The 21,967-nt window shown below is 40.3% G+C and overlaps 7 protein-coding genes across 9 annotated transcripts; 3 read left to right on the plus strand and 4 right to left on the minus strand.

Annotated features, from left to right (window-relative positions):
• Positions 1 to 5: 5 nt before the first annotated feature.
• Positions 6 to 1,146, minus strand: LOC6627018 (serine/threonine-protein phosphatase alpha-3 isoform). 2 transcript variants are annotated; one of them, XM_070210149.1, is made up of 2 exons: positions 735 to 1,146; positions 6 to 653 (listed from the first exon to the last, which is right to left on the minus strand). In XM_070210149.1, the coding sequence occupies exons 1-2, from the start codon at positions 1,068 to 1,070 to the stop codon at positions 18 to 20; spliced, it is 972 nt and encodes a 323-aa protein (XP_070066250.1). In that variant the 5' UTR covers positions 1,071 to 1,146; the 3' UTR covers positions 6 to 17. The 2 variants fall into 2 exon arrangements, with proteins under 2 accessions (XP_070066250.1, XP_002049728.2); XM_002049692.4 differs by having other exon boundaries at positions 6 to 1,144.
• A 381-nt stretch (positions 1,147 to 1,527) lies between these two features.
• LOC6627017 (serine/threonine-protein phosphatase alpha-2 isoform) lies at positions 1,528 to 2,578 on the minus strand. Its single transcript, XM_002049691.4, has one exon. It carries the CDS (start codon positions 2,576 to 2,578, stop codon positions 1,571 to 1,573), a length of 1,008 nt encoding a protein of 335 aa, XP_002049727.2. The 3' UTR covers positions 1,528 to 1,570.
• A 363-nt stretch (positions 2,579 to 2,941) lies between these two features.
• LOC6627016 (serine/threonine-protein phosphatase PP1-alpha) lies at positions 2,942 to 4,033 on the minus strand. The gene has a single exon (XM_002049690.4). It carries the CDS (start codon positions 3,901 to 3,903, stop codon positions 2,947 to 2,949), a length of 957 nt encoding a protein of 318 aa, XP_002049726.1. The 5' UTR covers positions 3,904 to 4,033; the 3' UTR covers positions 2,942 to 2,946.
• An 11,408-nt stretch (positions 4,034 to 15,441) lies between these two features.
• Positions 15,442 to 16,848, plus strand: tpr (tracheal-prostasin). The gene is made up of 2 exons (XM_032436916.2): positions 15,442 to 16,327; positions 16,388 to 16,848. Exons 1-2 carry the CDS (start codon positions 15,524 to 15,526, stop codon positions 16,703 to 16,705), a joined length of 1,122 nt encoding a protein of 373 aa, XP_032292807.1. The 5' UTR covers positions 15,442 to 15,523; the 3' UTR covers positions 16,706 to 16,848.
• A 476-nt stretch (positions 16,849 to 17,324) lies between these two features.
• LOC116651100 (trypsin-1) lies at positions 17,325 to 18,504 on the plus strand. The gene has a single exon (XM_032436919.2). The coding sequence runs from the start codon at positions 17,375 to 17,377 to the stop codon at positions 18,437 to 18,439; it is 1,065 nt and encodes a 354-aa protein (XP_032292810.1). The 5' UTR covers positions 17,325 to 17,374; the 3' UTR covers positions 18,440 to 18,504.
• Positions 18,505 to 18,572: 68 nt separating this feature from the next.
• LOC6626886 (protein cutoff) lies at positions 18,573 to 20,069 on the plus strand. Of its 2 annotated transcripts, none has more exons than XM_002049687.4 (5): positions 18,573 to 18,678; positions 18,742 to 19,296; positions 19,359 to 19,488; positions 19,544 to 19,766; positions 19,820 to 20,069. In XM_002049687.4, exons 2-5 carry the CDS (start codon positions 18,750 to 18,752, stop codon positions 20,027 to 20,029), a joined length of 1,110 nt encoding a protein of 369 aa, XP_002049723.2. In that variant the 5' UTR covers positions 18,573 to 18,678; positions 18,742 to 18,749; the 3' UTR covers positions 20,030 to 20,069. The 2 variants fall into 2 exon arrangements, with proteins under 2 accessions (XP_002049723.2, XP_032292809.1); XM_032436918.2 differs by having other exon boundaries at positions 18,579 to 18,678; positions 18,730 to 19,296.
• Positions 20,070 to 21,384: 1,315 nt separating this feature from the next.
• LOC26531440 (uncharacterized) lies at positions 21,385 to 21,847 on the minus strand. The gene is made up of 2 exons (XM_015174845.3): positions 21,644 to 21,847; positions 21,385 to 21,588 (listed from the first exon to the last, which is right to left on the minus strand). Exons 1-2 carry the CDS (start codon positions 21,767 to 21,769, stop codon positions 21,463 to 21,465), a joined length of 252 nt encoding a protein of 83 aa, XP_015030331.1. The 5' UTR covers positions 21,770 to 21,847; the 3' UTR covers positions 21,385 to 21,462.
• Between the last annotated feature and the right edge of the window lie 120 nt (positions 21,848 to 21,967).

Below are 21,967 nucleotides of genomic sequence, written 5' to 3' on the forward strand. Positions count from 1 at the left end.
CTCAGTTCAGATTCTGACTAAAGATTGAGTTTTTGAGCACCCGATAGGATTTTTATTGCTTTGCCGCGAATACTTCCCTTTCGGATCTCCGTTGGACGCAGCACGTCAAACGTTATAACCAAATCCTTATCAACGCCCATTGAGGCGCCCGCATTATCATAGACGCCACAGTAGTTAGGTGCTGAGAAGATGGTTACGAGTTGCCTTTTAGCGAAGAACTCGTAGCCATCTTCCACCACCTGATGGGCTCGACAGATCAGGTCAAAGTCGTACTTACGTAAAAACTTTTCAATCACATCGCGTCCAAACAGAAAACTGACGCCACGATCGCTGGGTGAATAACCGTAGCCTTTGCGATCGGGATCACTCCACAACAAATCGCACATCAAACCCTCGTCCGGCACATCAGTGGGTCGTGGCAACGATTCAATATCGCTTAGATCCATCAGCCTCTGGCTCAAGCCGCCGTGGCAGCAAAATATCCGTTTGGATATAATCGCTGCCACAGGCATACAGTTGTAGCAATCGACAAACGTTTTCCACAGCTTGATCGTGTAGCGTCGCTTACACTCATCGAAAAAGCCGTAGACACGGTTTATAGACTGCGACTCGTGGTTGCCACGCAGCAAAAATATATTTTTTGGATACCTGACCTTAAGTGCCAGTAAAAGCGTTATTGTTTCCACCGAATTCTTACCACGATCCACGTAATCGCCCAGAAACAAATAACTCACTTGCGGCGGAAATCCGCAGTGTTCCATTATCCTAAGCAGATCCGCAAACTGTCCATGCACATCGCCCACAACACGCAGAGGTGCATCCAAATACAATAGCATCGACTCATCCAAAAAGGTCTCTCGCGCAACATAGCACAAATTGATTAGATCTTGCTCGAACAGTGGAACCCGCTGCTGCTTGCTTGTGCGGAACGACCTGAGCCTGGATATCATCTCGATTAAAGTGAATTTCACCTCCATTATGAACGAGTTTCTTTGAGATTGATCACTCCGTCTCGAAACTGGTGAGCTCAAGTTATCATTTTTGGGTTTTGCAGTTTTCGGCGGGCCCATCTTAGCACTTTGACTATTTCATGCCAGTTTTGTGTGCTTTTATATATATATATATATATATACATATATTTATTTTTTCTTTTTCTTTATTTTAACACAATAATAACATATTTTACAATGATAACAATAAACTGTCAAGGAAAGCATTTCACGATTTCAAAATGCCAAGGTCATAAAGCATGATGACGCACTTGCATGAAAAACACTGTGCACTTAAGTGAATATACCATAGTTTGCAATTCAAATATATAATCAATGAGTTATTGGTTTATAATAAGACCATTTCGGTTTATTAATGACACCCTTGCATATTACAAATTTTGACCGTCGCCAACCAATTCAATCTCCCAATACATTTATATATATATAAATGATATATGATATATATTTATATATATATATAAATATATATATATATATATATACATATCATATATTTCTATGTATATATATATATATAAATATATATCATGATGAATAGCTAGCAGCGCGCGTAATTCTTATCTATTCAAGCTTGATTCGCGTGAAAGAGAGGAATTTAACGATCTTGCTAAACGTTTAACACCTGATATGACCGCGTCAGGAATAGACGTTCTTCTTAATGCCCTGCCTTGGTAGATGTCAAAGGTGATTATCAGATTGCAATCGATGTACATGGTGGCACCAGCATTGTCAAAAACGCCACAATAGTTGGGCGCCGAGAAAATGGTGACCAGCTGGCGCTTGGCAAAGAATTCGTAGCCATCCTCGACAACCTGATGGGCGCGGCAAATTAAATCGAAGTCGTTGCGTACCAAAAACTTGTCCACGACATCGCTTCCAAATACCCAGGAAACTCCGCGAGTACTCTTGTTCCAGCCATAGCTGCGATCTGGATCAGACCAAAGTAGATCACACAGTACGCCTGTTTCCGGAATATCAGTGGGTCGCTGAATACTGTTGATCTGGTCAATACTTGTCAAGCTTGGACTCAAGCCCCCATGACAGCAAAAGACGCGATTCGAGATAATGGCCGCCACTGGCATACAGCAATAACAGTCCACAAAGCTTTTCCAGAGTTTCGTAGAATAACGTCGCTTGCACTCATCGAAGAACCCGTACGTCATGTTGAGGTCTGGACTCTCGTGGTTGCCGCGCAGCAAATAGACGGTCTCCGGATACTTAATCTTATAGCAGAGCAGCAGCGTCAGGGTCTCCACGGAGTTTTTGCCTCGATCTACATAATCGCCTAAAAAAAGATATCGTTGATGCGGGGGTGACCCCTTGTTCTTGAATATTCGCAATAGATCCTCGAATTGTCCATGCAGATCACCAACAATGCAGATCGGTGTACTTATATCTAAGCACATCGACTCATTCATAAAGGTTTCGCGTGCCATTCTGCATACCGCCTGAATATCACCCTTGGCCAGGTTGATGGTGCGTTCCTGCTGCCGAGGCCCGGTCTCGAGTATTCTTATAATCTCATTAATATTTGGATAGAACATGTGTAAAACACTTTTAATCATTGATCCAATCCGTTTATTTTTGTATTTTTAATATTTTTTATATATTTTTTTTTTAATGTATTTAATACTTGTTTTTGATGTATTTGAAATGAAGAGTTCTGACAAGATGATGTATACCTTCTATGATCACATGCCGGAGACAATACAGACCAATTCGCCTACGTACTAACTAAAATCAGTGCCAAATATCTCTTTACTCGTTGAGAGCGTTATATACTTAGTACTCATTTCATATTGGTTTATTCCATGTAGACAGTTTATCAGGTCGCCAGGATAGTCCATTCTATTTATCGACCAACACGTCCAGCACCAATGTAGCTATGCGATCCCTTGGTAAATGTAGAATACTTGTAACTGGTAGTATCCATCTATTTTTTCATTTTTTCCGGCGCTTTCTCCACAAGGGCAGTGAATTTGACTTCCCCCTCGCGTTTCTTCGGCTTCATTACAACCAGCGTAATATTTAGAAGTTCATCAACGCACATCATGGCGCCGGCGTTGTCATATTCGCCACAGTAGTTGACCGCAGAGAAGAGGGTTATAAGTTGGCGCTTGGCGAAAAACTCATAACCATCCTCTACCACTTGATGGGCGCGGCAAACCAAATCGAGGTTAAACCGAGCGATAAACTGTATGACAATGTCAGCGCCAAAAGTGAAACTTACGCCCCGTGAGTTCTTGGCCCACCCAACGACGGCCGGATCAGGATCGGCCCAGAGCAAATCACAGAGCAGGCCATTTGTCTTGATTTCGCATGGCCGTGACAGGTTGCGTATATCATTGAAATCATGCAGCAGTGGACTCAGGCCACCATGACAACAGAATATCCTGTTACCAATAATGGCCGCCACGGGCATGCAATTGTATGTGTCCACAAAACACCGCCATAGTCGTACTGTGAAGCGGCGCTTGCACTCATCGAAGAACCCGTACACTTGATTGATGCTGGCCGATTCGTGATTTCCGCGCAACAGAAACATGGAAAACGGGAACTTGACCTTGTAGGCCAATAATAGGGTTAGCGTCTCCACAGAATGTTTGCCACGATCAACGTAATCCCCAAGGAAGAGATAACTCGCTTTTGGTGGATGGCCTGCTGAGTCAAAGTAGCGAAGCATATCCCCGTACTGACCGTGTATGTCGCCTAGCACATTTATTGGGGCTTCTATCTCCAGAAGCATTGGCTCCTCTATTAATACACCACGTGCAATCTGTAAAAGCTTAAAGATGTCTACTTCCGGCACATTTATACGCTTATCGAACTTCCAGGCAAGCAATGTATCGATCAGGTCGTCCAAATGTTTTGGCAATAGCATTGGTTTCATGACTGATATAAAAGTATTGATATTGCATTGAATATTAAAATCTTGAGCATATGATAGTGTGGATGGCCGAATATAGTGAATAGAATTTGAAATCACCCAAATGACTGAATCAAATGAAAATAAAACTAATCTGACAAATAAATCACAGTGGCTACAAAATATGGAATAAGATGTCTACAACAGCGAACTGTGAATCCATGGAGATTTACAATCGAATATCTATGCAATATGGTGGCAGTAGCAATGGGCTACTCTCGCATACAATGAAAAGCCCATTATAGTATTGAAGTGTTCAACATACCTCACAATGCGACCCTCAAGTGATCTAAATTAACTTACAACAAACCGTCTTTATATACTTATAGGTATTTCGTTATTTATATTGAAATGAAAGATTTCGGATAGAATTTATTGCTGTTCCAGATTCACTTTAGGCTTAATTTTGTTGTATTCTGCTTGTGCTGTGTTCGTTAAAGGGTTATCGATTCAGCAGCAGACAATACTATTAGTTGAGAAGCTTAGCTTAGATTAAGATAATAAAATTAACACTTAAATGCATTTCTAAAGGTGTGAAGCAAACTGCGAATCAGGTTTTTGTCGTTGCGTTTTAGAATGTTTTAAAGGGTAGCCCCGCACGAATTTAATTCGTATGCATATTAATTTGAATATTAAGTTGATTTTTAAGGCTCTAAGTAATACATTACACAATTTCATGCAACACCAATAAATGAAAAGAAACTAAGCAATGTCCAGTGTATTGAGCTTGCCCTCTTTTAATTTCCGCTTACCCAGCACGGCCAATGCGACAAGTTGTCAGTTCCATTTGTGCCCTGGCAATCCATAGAGATTCTAATACATGTGTCACCATCGTGGCAGCCAGTGCAGCAACCAAATCGACCTCGTCATTTGCAGCAACAGCTGAAGCCATGCAGGTTTATAGTCAGAGGTGCGTGCGTGCCTTTGTCGTTTATTAATTTGTGCTGGACACGGTTGGCGTCCGAAGGAAATTAAAATAATTCAAGCATTAAATTTAATTAAATTTTTGCAGCTGCAAAAAGTTTCTACATGGTGCACTGGATGAAATTGTCTTTTGAACACGACTCAAGACACAGGGAAAATTTTAATCGAAAAGTATAGGTTTTATTTTTAAGAATATATATTCTTTTGAAATAAACGAATTTATGTACTTTATGGGATCGGAAATGCTTCCTTCTGCCTTGGTTCGAGCTATAAAAGAAGCTTTTTTCGAAAGTGGTCGATTAAGAGACACCCTACCAAATGCAGTGATCACATGGATGGCATAAGCTTATTGTTAGTGATTTGCCATGAGCATATGCCCATCATGAGGTGACTACTGTGCTTTTATATATGTTACCCCTTTAAAGAGTATATCACAGAGACAGCAATTCCAATTCTTAACAATTTTTTCCATTTAAACAAATTTAATCCTACGCGAAGGCAAAACAAAACCAGCTGGCACAAAACTAAATCCAGACAATTGAATTTGTTGCGGTGATGTTTTATATGGAAACGACCAACTGCAGATTCGCGATATACTTTCAATATACACGAACATACATACATATGGGCAGCACACTCATGTATGGAAATATTTGTATTTTTTTAGCGAGGCCCACTGTGTGGTATTATTTAAATTGAATTTGCAAATTAAGTTTATTGTGATACAGCGAACAGAAATTTATATTCTATGTGCGATTATTGTTTCGCCTTTATTTTTCCGACTCTTTTTAACGAAGGGCTTCACTGGGCTTATACGATATTTATTTATGGGCAGCAACTTGTTTGTTGTGCCTGGTTCGCCCTGGATGAGCAGCGTGTCAGGTCTACGAATTGGATGGGCATATATTTTATTGTATTGACTACGCTTCAATTGAAACAATTGAGCAATTGATTTGCATGCACAGAATTTGTAACTGGGATTCCCATTGAATGATTTATGACAACGCGTATTCCGTTTCATACGATTTTCTACAATAATTTACATTTGACAAATAGTCACTAAATAACAGAAGCTTTAAAACAAGAGCCATCAGCTGACAGAAATTCAGTGAAGGTAAAAAATAAATAATCCAAGCTAAGTCTATCAGAAAAGATCATTGGATCACACGCACTTCTTATCTTTTGTTCAAATTCCTTCTCACATCCTCGAACAAATATGTTTTTACTTCCTATTCATTTAGAAGCATGCAAAAATTTAGTGTTCAGGTAGAGATTTATTGAATAACAACAAATATTTGTATTTGTTTCACAGGTTTTAAAGCATTTTTTAGTTATATATTTTTTGTTCTACAGATGAGAAGTAATTCAAGAAAGACAATTCCAAAGATTCCAAATAAAAGAATAATCGTGCAAGAGTTTGGCCAAAATTAAAAAAAAATATCTGTTTTAAATTCAAAACCTTTGCCAATTTTCACATGCTCTAAAAACGGATCTAACATATAGTTAGTCAACATTCATATTAATTTATAAGTTGGCTCCTTACACTCACTTCTTTTATCCGGAAAATATCACGCATACGCACTGTCGTGCATTGCACCCAATTTACATTTACTTGGCAAATTGTTAACAATTTTTGCGCAGCGTCTAGTTGGCACCATTTGGTCAGCCAAGTACCAAAAAGGAAGTAAAAAACTTAGTATTCTGGTAAAACTGACTTTTGAATACTCTGTTAACAGCTTTAGAAACGCCCTTTAACACTGTAACTTTCGGTAATATAGGTTTTTGCGATTTATTGGAACAGAAGTGGAAGTGAGCGCAAAACTGTTAGCTGTAGCTACCGGACATAGGTATGTGATTAATCTTGCCTTAAGCCCTGACAAATGTATATGTGCAAACTCTAAGAGAGCTCACTGCAGTAGAGTCGGACAGGCTGAAAGGCTGAAAGGCGGACGATACTTAAAACAAATATACTTTGCTCAGATTATGAACAGAGTGCTGTGTTGTATATATATTTATTTGTGTATACAAATAAATTAAAAATCATATAAAAACGGACACAGCAATGCAGATCGCGTTTAGCTGGCGCCTGGGCTGCCGTCACAATGACGCCTATGGGCCAACAACCCTGGCGCATCACATTTTCCATTAAATTCATTTGGTTCAGTCGCACATTTCTTGACTTTTGTGTACAGTACAAATAAATAAAAAGCAACGAGAGATAAATGTAAATAGGAAATGGAATGCATGACTGGTCGAAAAATTGTGCAGTGCTTGCGAAAATTATCCATGTAAAACGCTATGACTGGTATGACCCGGAAAAAATGTTCAACGGTCAGCGAAAAATGTAACACAGCCAAAGAATATAAATAATGGCAAGTGTTAGAAGGGCAAGTGTTAAATATGTGTCAGCAGGCGCTTTAAAAGAGTCGTAAAAAAAGAATACTTTTGTCAAAAGCTTACAGGCTACTCAAGGTAGCATTGATGGGATTCGAAATGTGGATGGCTGGAGATCGAATCGAAGCAGGCAATGATGACTATTTAAAGAATTTAATTATTATAATTCTATGCAGATATGAAAACCCTTCCAAATGCTTCCCATTACTAATTTATGGCTAACGAGCCCCTTTTGCAAAGCGGTCACGTAAATTGTTCCAGTTTCAGGTTCCATTCCAGCTGTTGCAGGTTCGCTTAAGTGACTGTGCCGTGGAACGTGTCGCGTGAAACAGCTTGTAACTGGCCAAGCTCCCCCACTTTCAGAGGGGATAACTGCTTAAAACTGAATATTAACCTGAAACTGCGCTGACCCCATCGAGGGCATAGAATGCATTTGGCTGGCCGCTTAATTATCCCGCACGTAATACTCCGACAGCTGGCGAGGTGAGACCAGCGGTAAATATTTGGCAGGTAACGCCTGCGCCGGGCAACTGTACCTGTAGTTGGAGTCCAGGTAATTAGTATCAAGTGCAGTGCAAATAAATTAGTTAAATGCAAAGCACGTGCATAGCAGCTAGTAAAATGTATTTGCTAACCAAAAAGCTCGAAGTCTAAGTGCATAATTTATGGAACCAAGTGATAAACTTAACGGGGGCAACGATTACACGATAACGGTCGGTAATGGGCAAGGAAAATTAGATGTGAACGCCTGAAACTAGGCAACAACTATGCGTCTAAGACGACAATTTATTGGGGCACAAGTAAATATTACCCACTTACCAAGTACAGACCACCCTCCACTAAGCCAGTCGGTCAGCTGGTCAGATGGTCAGCTGGGCAACCCCTAGATAATTTAGAGTAAACGATGCTGACACAGACAGCACTTGGACATCGACGGGTGCCAATTTTCTGTTGATTACACGACAACAGTGTTGTGTTGTGCGCACTTGCCACCGTTTGTTAAGTTGGGGGTGTTTCTAATGGGATGGGGAGTGACAAGGGTCAAACGAAAGTTTTACGAGCACTCGCTGGCATTTAAACTACAGCAAAACTGTTCTAGTGAAAACTGTTTAATGTGTTGTTGTTGGGTTTTACTTTATTTATTTTAAGTTTAATTCGTTTGGTTGCAAAAAGGAAATTGGTTTAAGTGGAACGGACGCACAGGAAAACAGTCGGCCCAGAGCCAAATAGATTTATCTAGTGAAAGTTTATCACCTGCTGGGCTGAAAGGTGTGGAGCGTCAATAGAAAGTTGAAGCCACTGCTACTGACAGTTTCAATATTGGGGCTTAGATAAGGAATGGGTTCATATAAGACTTAGCTTAGCAGGGTTGCCACTTATGTTTTTTGATGGTGGAGTAATTGTCTTTTAGCTTACATTAAAGAAAATTGAGCTGAGCGAAAAGTGTATTAAAATTTTAAATTGAATTCGTTCAACCGCCAGTTAAAGCATATCAAGTTTGGTCTGGAATTGGACAACTTTTCATTCTATCATTCATTCAATCTGTGCACAACAGAAGCCATATTATAAATCTTCAAATATCTGACAGGGCCTGCATGTAGTTTGTCTGCCATTCCCGCTGACCCATAGCCCCTCAATGTTCCATTACGGGCAGCTTTGCTGCTTGCAAAATCATACATCAATTTTGAAGCCACGAAAATAACATAGCCAGAGGGGGAGGTGTGAAAGATTTGCTCCCCTTCCCCGCAAACATACCCAGTTGCTATGACAACAAATGCCGCAACTGATGTGAATGCGAATGCGAATGCGAATGCAGCCCAGCAGTTGCACGGTGGCAGCTCCGAGCTTGCATTTAGTCGCGAAATTTTCGACGCACTCGTTTTGGGCACTGTCAGGCATGGCAAGGAATTTGAAAGTGATGTCTGCCAGGCCGAAATTGTCAAAACAATTAATCATTGATGAAGAAAATGTACATGCAGCAACCAAACCAGCAGTACGAGCGACAACCACAGCAACCACAACAGCAGCTACAGCCGCTTGGCTGAATTTTGCATATTTGCACCAAATGTCATTAGTTTTCCTGTTTGCCGGCAGTTGTCCATTTGTCTTATGCTATTTACCCAAATGGTCATTGCACCTTTAATTGTAATCCATTTAGCATTAACAAAATTGCACATAATTGTTTTAACTAGCTTGATTGAAATCCAAGCAGCAACATCATGAATATTTTAATTGCGTTCCGTATGCACGACAAATGACGCCTCGAGAGAAATAACATTGTAATTTGGCCTGAGACAAGCAGCTGAAGCATCCTTTAAGGGCTGCCTTGTCAGAGGCAAGGGCATAATTAATATTCAACATTAATTTATTTAATTGCGTTCATTAGCCAGATAATTCGACTGTCTGAAAATTACAAAGTGCAGCACGAAACTAGGTCGTTGCAAATCACAGATGTGCACAAAGTAAATGTGTTCCTAAATAGTGTGTGATCTCTATTGGTTTCAAATTGGTTGGTAATAAGAAACTTCCTTTAAATAGTTTATTCGATATTTATCGCGTTTCAAGGGCTTATCGATTTGCGGGAGTAAAAGTTATAAAATGTAATATAATTCGATAAGTTGTTGAGACTTACAAGTTGTTACATATAGATATAATTAAATTTGAATGGGTTGTTTTATTCCTAGGGCAAACCAAATATTATAAGCGAATGTTTGATTATTGTTCTTATTAATTAAGCAGGCCTTTTTCAAAAAAGCAGACATATTTATAGATTATTTTACGTGCTTCCAATCACTTGTTAGTTTAAAAAGCACAACTAAAAAGTAGAGAACAGCACCGGTTGCTTAAAGTCCTCTTCCCAAAAACGAAAGGAAAACGTTGCATCGTTCTTCGGCCAACGATTCCGCCAATCAAATAGCTGTTCCAATTAGCCACACAAGTTTAGAACCATTTGACAGCCGATTCGAAGCCCCGAGCCCCCGAGCGTTACACGCTTTGCCACTTTAAGCGCTTGTTGACGACCATAAAAATCGAAATTCAAAGCGACAAAAATCCGCTGAAAAAAATCAATTCAAACACAAAAAACGAAGCGCTCAAGTTGCGTGGAAAATGTAAATAGAGTGGGGGGATTTTGAACAGAAACATTATGGACCACATAAAATAGAGGTTTGTGACTGTTTTTTGCTCTTGTTACTGACCAAATGTCAGTCGATTGTCACGAATTGAAGGCGAAAGCAGAGCGTAAAAATCGAATTCAATGCTGAAGACAGGTGATTGGAATTTCTTTGCGTTTTGCTTGTCTAGTCGTGCCCTTACTATCAAATGGGGCATTTTATGCCTCATAAAGGCTCATTATGTCCATGGAAATTGTATTGTGAACACAACAGCAAACTGGCCCTTTTTAAGATACCGAAAATTGTTATACAAAATTTGATTGCCGTTTTTTAATTGGCGCAAAAGTAAGCAATAAAATTCCATCTGATCTATGCAAGCGCTGATCATTAGAATAAGTAGTTGAGTGTGGGAAACTAAATTATTTAAATAAATAAGAATAGTTCTTTGTTTTTATTTAAAAATAGTTAAGTAGCTATTTCTTGAGTAGGACACTGACTTTATCACATAACAATATACTTCTGATTTTCAAGAAACAATAACAATTTCAAATTATTATTAATATGATTTAAGCCTTAAGCAATTTAAAAATATGGTGAAATAGTTCGTAAAAATTCCCACTTGTTTATATTTATTAAAGAGATAATTCAATTATATATATATATATAAAAAATGCACACCATAAAAACCTTGTGTCATAGTTGTTTTACATTCTTCTATATCCGGTATATGCGCCTTTTGTTGGCTTGAAAAGTTGATTAAATAATTTATTTGATGCTTTGCATGCATGGTCCATGCAAATTTCATTAAAAACTGATTTCCTATGAAAATTCAATCAACAAAAGTCGCCATGCAATAACCCAAAAAATAAAATAAAAATAAAAACAAAAAACAAAAAAAAAAACAGAAACAAAATCAAACCATAGTGGAATAAATTGTTACTGAACAGCAAACTGGTTAAAAGGCGAAAAGTGCAAACCGCAATTAATTAAATCCGCAGTTAATTTTATTGTCAGCGGAAGTGGCAGCGGCAAAATAACGCAAATTAAATTATCGGCGATGACGGGCATGAAAAAATTTGTCATCCTTTCTGGAAAATATGTACGGGTTTATCACAAACCATTTTAAATCTACTGAGAAAGCGCCCACAAGCTTTATGGTATTTCGTTATTAAAATTGCATTTTTCGAAATTTTTTAAAATTTTTTTAAAAAATAACATTGAAAAATTTTAAAGAGTGTTATAATTGTATAATTTTAATTAGGTCATTGACCAAATTTGGTGTAATTAAAATGTATACATTTATCCTTCGTACTGCCTGAAGATATATTTATGCCATCGAGAGGTCGCTAACATTAGCATAAGAATATAAGGCTTATAAATATATGCTAGTAAGTATGATTTATGGCAAGCTATAATTCAGAACTTACGTAAATAGCTATGGAGCGCTACTTTTCGTAAAGGTATACTTTATCTCATATATGTATTTGTTATAATCTAATGACGTTGGTAGGAAATTTAAATTTAAGTGTAATATTATGTTTTTTGGTGGCAGTGTCAGCAGAGGTAGGAAAAATCAACGCTTTGCTCAGCGCCTTTGGTTGGAATAGTTATTGAATTGAGATGCAACGGTTTTTACATGACTGTAATTAATTTATTATAGGACTTGCGTGAGCCACTCTGGTTGCATGCTACCTTCCACTTCAGAGTTGCATGCAAATTATTGCAAGTTGAGCATGTCCCAAAATTGTATCCTCCAGCTGCAAGTACAACTCATAATCGACAAATTTCGCGTGCTGGCTCTCAACTTACAAGCGCTACAAGTTTTGCTGCAAAACTCAAAACTTTTCGACAGCCTTCTGGACTCGGTGGCAAGTTAGAGGCATGGCGCGTTGCATGCCAAGTAAAGTTACAGCCTGTTCTTTGACCTTCACGGTAGTTTTGCCTCCGCTTCCGGCTGTCCGTGGAAACGGCTGCACTATTTTACGGAGCTTGTTCAAGTAGCAACATGTTCTTGCGTGTCCTTTGATGCATATTTAAGTCAGTTGTGGAAATTCTTTTTGAGGCATTCATGTCTTCTGGTCTCCTTATTTATGAATGAATCACTTTGAGCAGACATTGCTGCTGCATTCAAAACCTGCTCAATGGTTTTTCTTTTTCAATTTGGGCCATATTCTATTTATTAACATCGGGATGCACATTTAATTCTTAACTCTAACGAAATACAACCTTCTGCCGCCGACCACACTCGAGTCCTTCGGGCTACCGCACACCTTTCACCAAAATGCCAAAGAGCGCATTGGCTTAATTTGCATGAATGCCGAAATCTAAAGTGCCAGAAAAAAATGTATATACATATATATAAACAAATATATATATAACTGAAAGCGCAAATGGAATAACTAATTAAATTTTTGACTGCAAATGAACAAAGTTGCCTGCACCACCGCAAAGCTGCGAAAGGAGCAGACAGACTATTCTGGCAGTTAACTGTTAACTGCCAGCTACCAACTGCCAGTTTAATTAACTTGGCTTATAAAATTTTATGCTAGCTCGCAGTGCGCATAGCAAAACATTATCTATGCGATGTAATAGTTGGCCATAAAGGTTGTCTATGCAAATATGTTGCAATATCTCTGTTGCCACTCAATTGCCGTTGGCTTTAATGGAAACTTCCCCCTTATCGCTTTGAGGGTTGCTATTCTCCCGCACTTCGCGCATAAATCAAGAGTGAAATTTTTACACGCGCCAAACTGTCTGTGAAAATTTCATTTCCATGTACCGCGACATGTATGTACATATCCCAACTTTTCAGCTACCCGGCTTACCGACGCTTGCCCTGAAAAGGCGAAATTGAAGGGTCACAGCAACACGTTTTTAATTGTTTTTTGAGGTTTTTCGGACAATATTCAAAGGGAGTAATTTAAATTCCAGTTTGTAGCCCGCGGCGGTATTTTTGACTGGATCCTTTGTTGCAGACAGCTCTCAAACATGCATGAAAATGTGGCGTTGTATTTTTTTCAGTTTTTAAAAATTTAAATATGCAAGCATGTTTTGATAATACAAATAATATAGCCAAGGTTTATTTATTGCTACAAATAATTCAATTACTTTTATAAAAAATTGCAAAGCTCAGATACTCACTAAATATCGCTCTAATTGCTGGCCCGCAGCTAATTTAATGCCTGTTCCCTGGTAGCATCTAATGTGCATTTTACAAAGCCTATTAACATATTTGCCAGCGTGTTTAACATCTAAACCCTGTCCATGCTCTGCCCACCAATCAGCCAGGGTGAGGGTCTGATGTCGGACTTTGTTGGTGGTCACGTTTCGAAGTCCATAACGAGACAGCCTTGCATAATTGCGCCGCCAAGTGCAGGTCCGCAGTTCTACTACCTCATCGCATAAATAACCCAACGGACATACAACCACACTCACAAAACACTCCCATTTAAATATATATGTATGGGTAATATGTTGTTTGGCTTTTTGTCTAGCATGGCTATTATGCAAATGGTACTTTGTTTTAACTGCGGTTGGGTTGATGGCTTTGGCTGAGACTGAAGCTGAGCCCGACATAAGTTCGTCATCAGCATTGCTAACTGACTCGACTCTCCACTTTGGACGGCCCTTAGCCGCATTACGCGGACAATTAATATGCCAAGTGTTATGTGTGCGCATATTAATGACTTTTTCCAGTGGCCGGGCCCCATTTCGCCCAGCTGCATCTGCATCGTACTAGTGCCGAGCTCATCTGTCAACTGTGGCCATCTATCAATAAACGTTCAACTGCCCGACTAAACGGCGCAGCCGCAACTGCCCTCCCCCACACACAAAAAACACACACAACCATTAAATTTTATAGTCGTGGGCTGGCTACTTGAGCCATGACCAGATATATGACTCACTGCCAAGCGAGACACGCGCGGCTTCAGCGTTGTTTGGCCAACATTAATCTGTCTCACAATTGTTGTACACATAACAAAAAGTCTTTTCTGGTTACCGTGAATGTGGCGCTGCTCAGTTTCTTTAAAGATAGTTTTACCTCTTAAGTGCTCCTTAAGTTTAACGAGCACCTATACCAAAATATTAGGGCTGTCTGTTATTTGTAGTTCTGCTCCTTTACAGTTACTAAGCAGTAGAAAATAACATTTAAATGAAACTTTTTACCTTCTTCAATTGAATCATCTGTTGGCTAACCCTATAGTCGTATAAATCTCTACTTTTTCATAACCCAATTAAATACACAGAAACTCCTCTAACAAGACTGTACAAGCAGCCAGCAGTATATTTACCTGGCCAACCACGTAAACGGTGTAAATGTAAACGATTTAGCAGTGTTGGTAGTCGCTCCACGACTAAAACAAAAATTGCCAGCACTGTAATGCCCAAAACACACACACAGAAAAAGTTTGCTATACAAACAAAATGCACACATACACATAAGCCCAATAAAATAAATCAAAAGAAAGTAAAATTACGACGCGTCGTTCAATCGAACTGCGAATATACAGCATATAAAAACTTTATTTCAATAAAATCAAAAGCGAGAAAAACTTTCGCTACTTCAGTGGCAAAAACAAAAACAAAATATACTCATATATAAAAAAAAGCAGAGAATTTTTGTATTCGGCGAAGCGAAGATTAAATGCGCTTCTTACAACAAAAACCTGTTCTATCAGATATACAGGTATTTGATATACAGGTAGGTAAAACATTATTTATGAATAACATAATGCAGGCCACTGATCTAGAGGAAGTTAAGCTTTTGTATTATTATTATTAAAAATCAAACAAACTAATAAGTTGTAAGTTATAGCTAGCTGTCGTCAGGGTATAAGAAAGGCGTTGAATGGAATTCGTTCAGTTTTAATTTTGTGCTGGGTGAAGTATTATTATCATGGTCAAGCCGGCGGAGCCTACGCATGCGTAGAATACAAATACACGCACACATGCATGAGTGTGGAGATTGGCAAAGTGGACGTGCCACAGGCCAGAACCACTTTTTTTCTGCCGGTTGCTTGTCATGTGAATTTGGGTGAAATGTTTGTCGCTGGCTTTCAAATTCGTGGCTGACTTTTCAGTTTGCAACGAGCCACACGAGTTGGTGGTGTCGCCTAAGCGTAGAGAAAGCCACCACACAAACTTTTTGTGAAATGTCTTGGAGCTGCCTGCCGATCTGCGTGCTGCTGCTGCTGCTCGGATCAGCTGCATCTCAGCAGTACAACACGTCAGCAGATCCCTCGCCGGGCACAACGCCAGCATCGCCACTGCTGAAGCAGTCCCAGAATACGTTTGTACAATGGGTTCTATCATTGTTGCCGCAGCGCCCCGGCTCTGCCCCAGAAACGGCCACAGTGGCCACACTGAGCAGCTCAGCGACAGCGCCCACTGAGATGCCAGCCATTGTGACCTCAACAACCACAACCGTGGCCCCCACGACAACCCGAAAAGCGACAACACCGGCACCTCCGACCTTAAGCCCGCCACGGAACTGCACCGATTGCGTCTGCGGGCTTGCCAACATTCAGAAGCGCATTGTAGGCGGTCAGGAGACGGAGGTGCATCAATATCCCTGGGTTGGCATGTTACTCTATGGCGGACGCTTCTATTGTGCCGGCTCTCTACTCAACGATCAGTTCCTGCTAACTGCCTCGCACTGCGTCTATGGGTTCCGCAAGGAGCGAATCTCTGTCCGTTTGCTGGAGCACGATCGCAAGATGTCGCATCTGCAAAAGATTGATCGGAAAGTAGCGGAGGTCATCACGCATCCAAAGTACAACGCACGCAACTACGATAATGACATTGCCATCATCAAGCTGGATGAGCCTGTGGAGTTTAATGAGCTGCTGCATCCAGTTTGCATGCCCACGCCAGGTCGCAGTTTCAAGGGCGAAATTGGCATTGTCACTGGCTGGGGTGCGCTTAAAGTGGGTGGCCCCACTTCTGATACACTCCAGGTAAGAAACAGCGGCTGATAAGTGAGTTCTTAGGCAGCGGCTACTAAAGATTTCTTACAGGAGGTTCAAGTGCCCATTTTAGCGCAAGACGAGTGCCGCAAGAGTCGTTATGGCAACAAGATCACAGACAATATGCTCTGTGGTGGCTACGATGACGGCGGCAAAGATTCCTGCCAGGGCGACAGCGGCGGTCCCCTACACATTGTGCCTAATGGCACGCGCGAATATCAGATTGCCGGCGTCGTATCTTGGGGCGAGGGCTGCGCCAAGGCTGGTTATCCAGGCGTATATGCGCGAGTGAATCGCTACGGCACCTGGATCAAAAACCTCACTAAACAAGCCTGTCTGTGCCATGCAGAGACCAAGAAGATCAAGTAATTGGTACAGACTTCAGCATTCGTAGTAGTAGTAGTAGTGATGCCCAATAATACACTTGCAAATGGGTTAGTTCTTATTAAAAGTAATTCATAGCAGCCTTAAATTAAATCAACACTTAAATTATTTTCAATGATGCGCAATAACTATTATTTGACGAAATCCAAGTTTTTATATCCAAAAACTTTTATTTTTTCGTGAAACCTCCGCAGAAATATTTAAGACAAAAAGCAATTGAAAGTTTAGTTTTTTAATATTAAAAAAACTAGTTCCTTTCTTTTTATATGTTGCGCTTATTATCCCACAAAATTATCAAAATTCACCTAAATTAAAGAAATTTGTTAGCAAACGCATCTGCAAGTGTATTAAAGACTTCGACTATTCGATAATATTTATATGTCTTTACCTTATTTATAAAATAAAAAAAATAAAAAAAAACACGAATGAAAGACAGCAGTAAAATGTTCATAGAGATTCAGCATACCAATCAGTACAATGGCAATAACCTTTGGTGGGTCCGGTTTGGTGGCTGGTCTAGCCTGTTCTGCAGCCGGTTGAGGTTCGTTCAGGTTCAGTTGCAGGGTTCTACTAGCTTGGCTTCTTGCTGCCAGTGGCAAGGATGCACCGATTCAGTTGCCAATTGCCAGTTGGCCAGAAAAGTTCGTTACAGAAATGAGATACATTTGCTTACTGTCATTGCTGGGCCTCACCCTAGCCACGCCCAGTCTACGCAGCGCCTCAGAGCCAGCCAAGATTCTGGAGTCTCTAAGCAATTTGCGCCAGAACAGCTTCCTTGACTGGATCGTGTCCATTATAGGCCCAGAGTACGCAGCCACTAGTGTGCCCGCCAAGCGGGAGTGTCCAGCCTGTGCTTGCGGCAATATCAACACGCGTCATCGCATCGTTGGGGGCCAGGAGACAGAAGTGCACGAATATCCCTGGATGGCCATGCTCATGTGGTTTGGCAGCTTCTATTGTGGTGCCTCTCTGGTTAACGACCAGTACGCCGTGACGGCGGCACATTGCGTCAATGGCTTTTACCATCGCCTGATCACTGTGCGCCTCTTAGAGCACAATCGCCAGGACAGCAACGTGAAAATTGTGGACAGGCGTGTGGCTCGCGTCCTTGTGCACCCCAGCTATAGCATACAGAACTTCGACAGCGACATTGCCCTGGTTCGCTTCAATGAGCCAGTGCGTCTTGGTATTGACATGCATCCCGTTTGCCTGCCGACGCCCACGGAAACGTTTGCTGGCCAAACAGCCGTGGTAACGGGTTGGGGTGCGCTCAGTGAGGGTGGACCCATTTCCGATACTCTGCAGGAGGTGGAAGTACCTATACTGTCACAGCAAGAGTGCCGCGACACCAACTATGGAACAGCCAAGATAACTGACAACATGATTTGTGCCGGTTACGTGGAGCAGGGCGGCAAGGACTCCTGCCAGGGCGACAGCGGTGGACCCATGCATGTCATTGGCGCTAGGCAAACCTATCAACTGGCGGGCATTGTATCATGGGGCGAGGGCTGCGCCAAGCCGCGATCACCCGGAGTTTACACGCGCGTAAGCAACTTTAACGAGTGGATTGAAGCAAACACTCGCGATTCATGCGCCTGCAGCCAGGCTGAGGAGGCTGCTACGCCTGAAGCTGTCAACAGCACTACACAGCAACCAGAGATGGCCACAGCTGAGACCAGTCAGGGTCCAGAAGTGCCTGAGGCCGATGTTCTTGCTTAAAATTTGATTTATAAGAAAATTTATTTCAAATAAAGGCAACGCCCTCAATATGTTTGATAACCTTCCTTTTGTAATCGTAGAAAATTTATTAACACACTTTTCTGCCAATTTGCAATACTATTGAATATCGTTTGTAAACGACTGTCTAACACTGTCGTTTGACGTTTCAATGGATTCAATAGTAAAATTTTGTCGCTGCACTGCCAATTCCCATTAAAGAACTTGACTAGGCGATACAGGTAAACTTATATTTGGTCAAACTCTGTATTAAAAAGCTATATTCAATGAAGTTGACTTCACAGGAATTATCATGGATTCCCGCACTAAAGTTATTTTTAAGACTGATGAATATATAAAAAAATATAAGAAACAATATAAAAAAAATTGCAAGGTCCTTACGCTAGAGCCCAAAGTAATTGGTTGCTTCAGCGTGAGCAGCGAGCGCTTCTATAGCTCCGATACAAATGAGCTAAAGTTTCTTGTAATACCTGGCCCGGAACTTTTCCCCTTGAATCTTAATAAGCAACTAGTTTCGCCTGATGAGCACCAGCATCATGCCGAGTATTTAGATAATATGTTGTACTTTATCAGAGACCATCCCGATAAAATGGTCAAAATGTCTTCGGATCTTGGTTCTGTAGTGCAGGCGGACATTGTTACTCAGCACGAACTGTTGCAGACCCTGATGCGTACGCCCTACAAGAGTCGAGATTGGAGAATACTGGGAACCAAGTACCGAAATACCATATACTTGTGCTTGGCCAAGCCAAACAATTCGGGAAGGACCCCGGCTGATTTGCAGAGGGAGCGAGCTTGCCAAATGATGGAGACAAAGCTAAAGCGTTTTCTATATTCAGGTGGGACTATCAAAAGCTTAATAGATATAAGTTTTAAAGTTTACTCATTGATTGATTTACAGACGCACCTGATAGTTTATCCTCATTAAGATCTGATGGCGGCGAGTTCCATGGTGTGTTCAGGTGCAGCGTAGGCGGACTCTCTGTGGTCTATGGATCTGCAATGGGTGCGCACTGTAACAAACGAATACAGTGAGTATGTTATTATATTACTCATAAGTTAATTTCCATCCCTCTATTTTTATAGGGCCTTAAACAAAAACTCAAGCAGATTTGCCGAATGTAAGGTAATTCTTCCACATTCTGATATTCAACGCTCGAGCTCCAAACCAGATCCAGAAGAAGCTTTAATGTGGTGGTCAGACTGCTATTTGAAGGGTGTTAAGGAAATTTACGTAGCTCGTCCCCAGCCTACTGGGCACGTACAAAACCTTACCACCTGCTCATTGACTTCACTAATTAGCGATAATGTGAGTAAATACAATTTTAATTTGTGTTGCTTATGTTTTCTTTTCACCTGCAGATCAACAATTGGTCATGTGACATGTGCATTGAATTTATGCATTATACTCTGCAACAGATTTGCACTGCGATGCAATTAGAGGATCCCAATTCGGTTTACCACTTCGATTATGTGTCAAGTCCGGGCGTACTTATGTTTGACGTAAGTGAGAACCGCAATGAGAACACTTTTATATCTGATTGGTTTCGCTTCACACTGGATAATCCATAAGGAACAACCCTAATATACGATTATATATAAATGGAAAAATAAAAATTCTTTCATTTACAATGCTGGCACAAATTGTGCAAGTTGCTGCTTGAACTGGCCCAATCCAGTTTTTTTCAGCAGTTTCAGATCCACATTATCAGGTGTTGGCTACAATGGACAAACTCACACAGGCCACAAAAAACCTGACCCTCAGGTGACGCAGTTGTTATTGTTCTCTCGCTTGTTAACTGGCATCTCGAGCCGCTTCAATTTCCGTCTGTAATCTGCTTGTTTTTTAACTTTGCCCCCGAGGCATTAAACAATTTTTCTGCACGAAATTGGCACTAAATCAAAACAACAAGAATTACTCCAACAAAAAAAAAAGAAGCCCACAACTCCTACACAACGAGCGAGCATGTCCCATTGAGGTCCAGTTTGGCAAGGATACTGAAGCATTGATAAATAACTAAATAATAGAATAAACAGCGCAAAAGGTGCTAAAACATTAAAGGCGGCCTTAACGTGCCAGGCCCAAATAAAAGTGAACCCCATAATTCAAAACATTTGAGAGGGGCTTAGGGTATACGGGCCTTAAAATTATGGACATCCTCGAGCGAAGTTAGTATTTCGAAGCAGAAACAGACATATTCATTCGAGCTCTTATTCTTATTTTCCATTTATGCCATGCTACTATTGTGAATGGATTGAAATAGGGTATATTGCAGTTGAGAAAATACTTATAAAAGATAGTCGTAGATATTTACGAACCTCTATCTGTCTGTCTATCTAAATCTGACAAATCTTGAGGAACGATATATACTTACAAACAAGACTTAGATTTGGGTCTAGGGTCTTAAAGTATTAAATTTTGCTGAAAAAAAAACGTTTCTCGACTTTTGTAAATTTTCTAGAAATTATAAAATTAATTTAATTAAACAATAGGATAAGTTAGGTTTTTAAATCAAATCAGCTGTATACAGGGTACCTCTTAGTCGGACACCCTTGATTAGAAAACTTGATTTTTTCCAGATTTTTCAAGTATAGCGCAAATTTGCTGCAATGAGTGCATTTTGTTTAGCCGCCGGGGGGTTAAAAAAATTATTGGGGCGTGAAATTGTTTGATTGAATATTAGTGCGGTGCCTTTATAAATTCTTGTTTCGTTTACTCTATAGTTGGCTGGCTAAAGGGTCAAAGCCGACTTTTAAATTGCAGCTGGAGAAGTGTTCGTTGCTTTAAAAACCCAAATATTTCATGAGTATATATGCAACAAAATACATAGTTATGTTTTGTTTGGCATTAGGCTACAATTCGTCGAAAATTTAGCCATTTTTAGTAAAAGAAACGCTTATACAAACTACAATACTTAAGATTTGACTTAAAATGTATCTCGACAGGAAATATATTTAATGCACAGTAATGACAGGCCATGACAATGTATAAGTCAATTAATTCTTCAGGCAAAACCAATCATGTGCAATGCACCGCAAACGGTGTTAATTAGAGCAACCGTGGAAACTAAGGCGCCTATGAACATCTTCTCGGCCATGATCAGAACTACGTCAAGTATATTTGCTGCTGGCTAAGAAATCGATGTATTTAAGATCTAAGTTGTGTGAATGTTCTATTGGATTTACCTCTATGAATGTAATGGTGAGGCTCAGCGTCCGCTGAGCAATGACTACGCCGAGAGACACACATGTGATGAGAGCCATTAGTGTGACTATGGCCAATGCTTCCACCAAGCGGACAGCGACAGGCATCCTCGACACATTAACAATCTGAATATACTCTAAAATTTTAAAATTTCTGTTCGTAAGGTCCAAATGAAAGCAAAGTGACAGCTTAAAGCCGGATAATTTGTTAGCTTCGGGGAAAATCAACTCAGAAAATATTTTTATAATTCGTTAAGAGGGTAATATTGCAGAAAAATATGTCCAAGTTTTTTAACTTCGATTTAA

The sequence above is a fragment of the Drosophila virilis genome, chromosome 5 (genome assembly GCF_030788295.1).
Source record: "Drosophila virilis strain 15010-1051.87 chromosome 5, Dvir_AGI_RSII-ME, whole genome shotgun sequence".
Lineage (NCBI taxonomy): Eukaryota > Metazoa > Arthropoda > Insecta > Diptera > Drosophilidae > Drosophila > Drosophila virilis.